At 37.2% G+C, this 6,161-nt stretch overlaps 1 protein-coding gene and 2 long non-coding RNA genes across 3 annotated transcripts in view; all 3 read left to right on the forward strand.

Moving 5' to 3' along the window:
- Window positions 1–70, forward strand: part of LOC109716207 — a 1,307-nt gene extending 1,237 nt beyond the window's left edge. The window contains exon 4 of the mRNA XM_020241539.1: window positions 63–70. Within this exon, the coding sequence (XP_020097128.1) occupies window positions 63–70 (8 nt within the window). The remainder of the gene's footprint in view (window positions 1–62) is intronic.
- On the forward strand, window positions 338–3,079 carry LOC109716122. Its single transcript, XR_002217842.1, has 2 exons — window positions 338–653; window positions 2,937–3,079. It is a non-coding gene; the product is annotated as an uncharacterized LOC109716122 (long non-coding RNA).
- Window positions 5,326–5,597, forward strand: LOC109716569. The gene is made up of 2 exons (XR_002217968.1): window positions 5,326–5,368; window positions 5,473–5,597. It is a non-coding gene; the product is annotated as an uncharacterized LOC109716569 (long non-coding RNA).

The raw sequence follows: 6,161 nt of genomic DNA on the forward strand, positions 1-6,161 counted from the left end.
CTCTCCATTCTTCTATCATGTATCCTTCATTTGTTGGAGGAAACGTGTTTTTATAACTATAGGGACATAGGTGGTAGAGGAGAGTTACTTTGGAATCACTGTTGAAAATTATTTGTAAGGTGTCGTTGGATTTTTTAATGAACTTAGTGGTATGTAGTCTAAATAGTACAAAACATTAAAAAAATACGAAAGGATTATCTTTTTTCTACATTCCGTAAGGGTACGGTTCCCTTTTATTTCGTAAACAGTTCATACCGCGACGCTGAGAGTATAGATTCGATCACAAAACAATCTTTTAAAGACTTCGGGGCCGGGTTTCGATATAGATTTTTTCCCTTCTGTTGAATGCTTTTATTACAAGACCTGCTTATCTAACTATTAGCAGATATCTTGAAGCTATTGTGATAGTTGTAATGGCTTGCTATTTTTCATCCTCTTGCGACAGATGCTACTATTAAGTTATTATTCTCTTTGGGCTATTTTTTATCCTCTTGCGATTGATACTGCTGTTAAATTAATCAATGAGTTTCTTAAATGTCCAATTTTCTTGCCATGTTTAATTGATCAATGAGTTTCTTAAATGCAGTTTAGTGCGGCTATGTGGTCTGCTAGAGAGTGTAACAAGTTTCTGCTCGCTGGACTTTTTTTTTCAGGTAAATTTGCGTGAGGTTGTAACGCTATCCTTCTGTAATTGGTCTCAATTTTGCATCTGTAATTTAGAAAATGTTTGATTGTGAAGTACTGTTACTTGGTTGATTGTATTTGTTTCCTTATCTTCATCGACTTGTGCAAATTTGATCCTCCAATTGTAGTGTCTTAATTGTTTTTATTAGATTTCTTAACTATCATGTTTTTATCTTAGATTTTGAAGACTATTCTATTTCCAGCTGTTTGCATCAAAAGTAGGGATACTGCTGGTTGGAGTTTGGGATTTCGATATTGAGAGCTCATCGTTTGTTAGAAGGGAAAATTGATGTATAGTTTTTAAGTGTTGCCTTATGCATGTGGGGTTAGTGTGTTTGGGGCCAATGCTCCATCCAAGAGATGCATTTTGTGATAAAAATATATGAGCAGTCGAATGAGGAATTACATGTTCGCTATGAAAGTTAAATTAATATTCAAAATTATAAGAAAGTTGTGCCTCTTTAGTCTGATACTTTTCAGAAGAGTTCAAAAAGTATACCGGTTCACCGCACTGTATTTATTGTCACAGTTTCGTTTCTGTTCATGTTATAGCAGGTTTTAAGGTCAAAGTATGGTAAGTATTGCATTATCGAACCAAAGATTGGTATAGTGGATCGCAAACGATTGGTATAGGGAGATTATATCAAATTTTACTCGTGAAAGATAAGCAAAATAGTATTGCAATACACAGAACGGTTTCCTTTGGGTTGTTGAGCATGTCAGACGTTTTTATATGAATCTTTTCATGTAATATTATTTTTTTTTTACTTTATTAGATTTCTCATTTTCTCTTTGTTGCTGTGAAGTTAAATATAAAAATGTTGGAGATACCGACATGAGTGGTTAGAAACAAACATGGCTTGCAGAGCCTGTTAAGGCAACAACGTTTCAAATATGGTGCTTTTTTATAAATTACCTAACATGCTGTAAGTTTCATACACCAAATTATTTGCATGAAATTTCCAACACCGAGAAATATAGGCATTAAACAAGGTTTTATTAAATTTGATCGCTCTGTCTGATATAATGCATGAATTTATTTGCTAAATATATGTGGTAGAAAAATATTTGTGACACCCCAATAGTCCCACATCGGATGGGAATGGGGTTGTCATTGGGTTTATAATAGACCTAGACACTAATAATAATAACTGGGCTTAAGCATTTTGGGCTGTTGGTTTGGGCCCAACGAGTTATTGTTGCTAGTGAGCTGGGTCGATACATTTGGTATCAGAGCCGGTTCACCAGCTGGACATGTGTGGCGAGTTTCGGCTGAGCCAGGGTCTGGATGACGGGCTAGCGAGACGAGTCTCACATAGCCTGGTGATCTTGGGCTGTGTGTGATTGGACTGACGAGGACGTCAGGACCTTAACAGGGGGGATCTGTGACACCCCAATAGTCCCACATCGGATGGGAATGGGGTTGTCATTGGGTTTATAATAGACCTAGAAGCTTTTAGGATTGGTGGTTAGCGTCAACGATCCGACAAGTGGTATCAGAGCCAGAGGTCACGGGTGTGATTCCTGCATGCTGCAAATATGTGCAGGTGCTGGAGGGGGGATTGTTTGCTTAAATGGGCCAGCATCCTGCCCTGTGGCGGGAGGCCATGTGGGCCGAGTCATGTTCGAAATGGCGTGAGGCTGGGTTGGGCCGAGTCATGTTCGAAGTGGCGTGAGGCCAGGTGGGCCGAGTCACAATCTAGACCCGTGGGTGCTGTTTCTATACGCTTTAAGTGAATTGGTNAAGTTTTATTAAATTTGATCGCTCTGTCTGATATAATACATAAATTTATTTGCTAAATATATGTGGTAGAAAAATATTTAATTTTGATATGTAAGTTGGAACATTGGATTAACTTATTTGAAAGCAAAAATTATGAAATATTGGATTATCGGTAATTTAGCATACTTGCGTGCCTACTATTTACCTCCTTTATGTCTTTCCCTTAGAATTGGTGGATTTGAGAGTATATCTTACTTTATTTTCTAACTCAACTATTTGTTGACAAGAAAACTGTGCAATTTTTCTTTTTATATCTTTATTCTTTCAATCTTTCTGTTCATGATGTAACATAGACATTGGTGGATTATTGAGTAATTATATTTTGGATTCATTACTTTTAAGTAACTTTTTTTGCTAATCAGTAGTCACAATGTGAAAATCCTATTACTGTTCGATAAAACTACAAAATTGAACATGTTTCCTAAATTTTTATTCAATATTAATCAATCTTTATTTTTGATATTTTCAGGACGAACAAAATTATAGGTTTTCTGGATTTAGTGATTCAAATCTATTCGTCACTTTTTCGATGGAATGCTGCAGTTATACATCAATGCCAATTGACACTCCTACATCAATTAAGGGGTTCTATATACTTGGCCTTAATTGTTAAGGTATAAGAGGCAATGATGATAAAATGATTCTTCCTTGAACAATGCTGATTNTTGTGGAAAGAAAATGAGACATTCCCTACTTGTTTTATGGTTCCTTAATAACTATATGATTGTAGCGGAGCGGGGCTTTGCTTCGTCGGTGTTTCTCTTCTTATTCGTTTCTCTATATCTTTGGTTGTCACGTCTTAGGTTCTTTAACGATCGTCTCAAACAAATTTAAATATTTGATAAAATCGTTTCAAACAAATTTAACAATCGTTTCGATTAAGTTTCATTGGTTATCGATATTTCTTGATACCACCTATAGTACAATTTTTTATTTAGAACCGACTTGAAATACGGAAATTTTTAAACTATGGTTGATTCTTTAAGTTCATTCTTTTACTCTTCCGGTATTAGACCTATTCACGTTGTTTTTTACATTTTTTTCAAGTATTTTATGTATAAGTACGCTCCGAGTCTTTTCGTTAGGATTGCCTTTCGTTTTGGCTTTTGTAAGATCATTTTTTACGTTTACTCTTCCGGTGTAAGACCTATTCTCATTCTTTTTACTTTCCTTTTTTACAAGTACGTATTTTCGTTTGTGTTACTTTTAGTCTCGACTTTTTCGAATTCATTTTACGTTAACTCTTTCAGTGTAAATATCTAAGAGAGATTTTCTTTTAACGTTTTTTTTTTTTTTTTTTTTGACTATACATATTTTATCCCTAAGTACGTTTTCAGTCTTCCATTAAAGTTGTCTTTTAAGCTTGTCCTTTTTAGGGTCATTTTAGGTTCACCCTTCTGGTATTAAGGTCTAATTCACTTCCTGACGCGGCTTATAAATAACACCTGTTGTTGAGACGTTGTTTGTGGGCGTCTGACGTCGCTAACGGGGCTGCGGTGTCGCTGACTAGGCTCCGGTAAGCGGATGGTACGGTAACGTCCGTTAAAGTCTTTGCTTCCATCGTAAGTTTTTGTTGATAGGTGGAGTAGTAGCGGAGCAGAATTTGTTTTTCCTTTCGTTGTTTCGTTGTCTTTTATCTTTTCCCCGACGTTTTTTTTTTTTTGTCATATTCTTTTTAGCTCTCCTGGGTTTTTTTAAAAATTTGGGTCTTCTTTGTAAGTCTTTTTGGTATTTATGAAGTTGGTGGTCCGTAGGTTGGTAGGTAGGTTCATTGTACTTTTAGGTTTATGGTCTGTTATTCTACTCTGTTGTACTTCGTTGGTTTCTTTGAAAGTTTTCTGGTTTGGAGGAGAGACGTCTGTTAGTGTCGTTCTTCTTATTGTCTTTAACCTTGGATCAAACGTTAAATCCTTCTTTTACCCGTTCCCCGAATAGTTGGTTCCCTCGCGGGGCGCTAGTCGAACCGTAAAACAGCTTGTCCTTCGCCCGCGTTGCTTCTCCCGTGCCCCCGAACGCTCCCGTGCGCTACCCCTCCCCCTCCTCCTCTTCTTCTAGGAGTGGTCTATGGGTGGCCGCTTCTAGCGCGGTTTCGTTAAAGATTGACTTGCTATTAATCTGATTTTTTATGTTTAATGTTGTATACTCCTTTATTAGATTTGGAAACCTCGTAAAATTTGAAAGTTAAGTATACAAATATATCCTTTAGAGATTTCTATTAATAAAAATAGTTTATTTACTTTTCGTCTGTTATTTATTGTCATATCTCGTTTACTATCTCCGAGTCTATGCGAAGACGAATTAGTGTTGCACGTTAAGGAGAGGAGGGAAAGGTTTTGAAATAATTCTCATTTACCGACGTCGCCAACGGAATCTGGCAGGTTCGACGGAACGGTATTTTGAGAATACCATAAACTTTCTTAAGATTCTTTTACTCTCCCTAAGCCTAAATACGGTTGGAATTAATCAGTCCATCGGATGTTTTAGTCGTAACAAGTTCCTTCTTAGTAAAATAGTAGTAACGGAGAATATGGAATTGTTAATTCCGGTTCATATATCTTGGGAAATTAACTACATCCTCACAGTTAACCGTAACTACATATTGACGTCGTAAGGTAGCTTTTTCACTGCTTATCTAAACTTAGTGATTTAGGTCTTTTGGATATTAAAACAAGCAGGACTTTTATAGTTTTTATTTCTAACTAATTATAACTTATTTTTAAATCCTTTGTACAAGTTAAAACATTAAAATAGCTTGTCATTATCCTAAAAGTGTAACACTGATGATTAATCGTTTTTTTCAATGAATTTTCATTACTTAGGTTTTATATTAATGAGTTATTAGGTGGTTATAGATACAATGGGGGTAGCTGATAGAAGTTGCCGAACCTGCCCAGATCCGAGGTAAACAGATGTGGAGACTTTGTCTATTGGAATTGGTTAGTGTTTTATTGCTATTAATGCAGGTTATTACTTTGCTCTGACTCTAATTTTCTTACTGTTTTTAGGTCTTTTTTTTTGTCTTGAACATATTTGTGGTGTTTTTGAAATGATAATCTACCTCTCTAATGGAGTGTTGAAATTCGCATGCCTACTCATACCTGCTCTTGCTGCCAATTGACAAAAATTTTTACATGTGGGCTTCCATCTCCACCAACAGATGAATACACTAATATAAATATATAGCTTTATACATATATATATCCTCCTTCTCCTCCCCCAATCTCTTTCTTCCCCTCCAAGTAGTCCTCTCTCTTTCTCTACCCCCTTCTCCTCTCCTCTCCTCTCTCTCTCTACCCCCCTATCCCCTCCTCTCTCTCTCTCTCTCTCTCTCTCTCTCTCTCTTCTACTATTATCAAGGTAACAGAATAAGTATCTCACTTCTTTTTATTAATGAATTGTTGTGTGGTGACGGTTGAGAACTCAAAGCCATTCTGGTAGCGGCGGAGCGTGGGGAGGGAGCAGGAGGGTTGGAGGTGACACCGGCGGTAGCGACGATACTGGCGGCGGCAGCGTCGGGTGCGGCTGTCGCGACGGCGCTGACGGCAATAGTTCCCGGTTTGGTGACGGTGGAGGTGGCTTTGGGGTAAAACTATTCTCTCTCTCCTCTTTTCCCCGTATTGTCTCTCTCTCTCTTACCTCTCTTTCTCTCTTACTCACATTCTCTCCCCCTGTCTCTCCCCCCCATGTCAACCTC

Source organism: Ananas comosus, linkage group 10 (genome assembly GCF_001540865.1).
Source record: "Ananas comosus cultivar F153 linkage group 10, ASM154086v1, whole genome shotgun sequence".
Taxonomy (NCBI): domain Eukaryota; kingdom Viridiplantae; phylum Streptophyta; class Magnoliopsida; order Poales; family Bromeliaceae; genus Ananas; species Ananas comosus.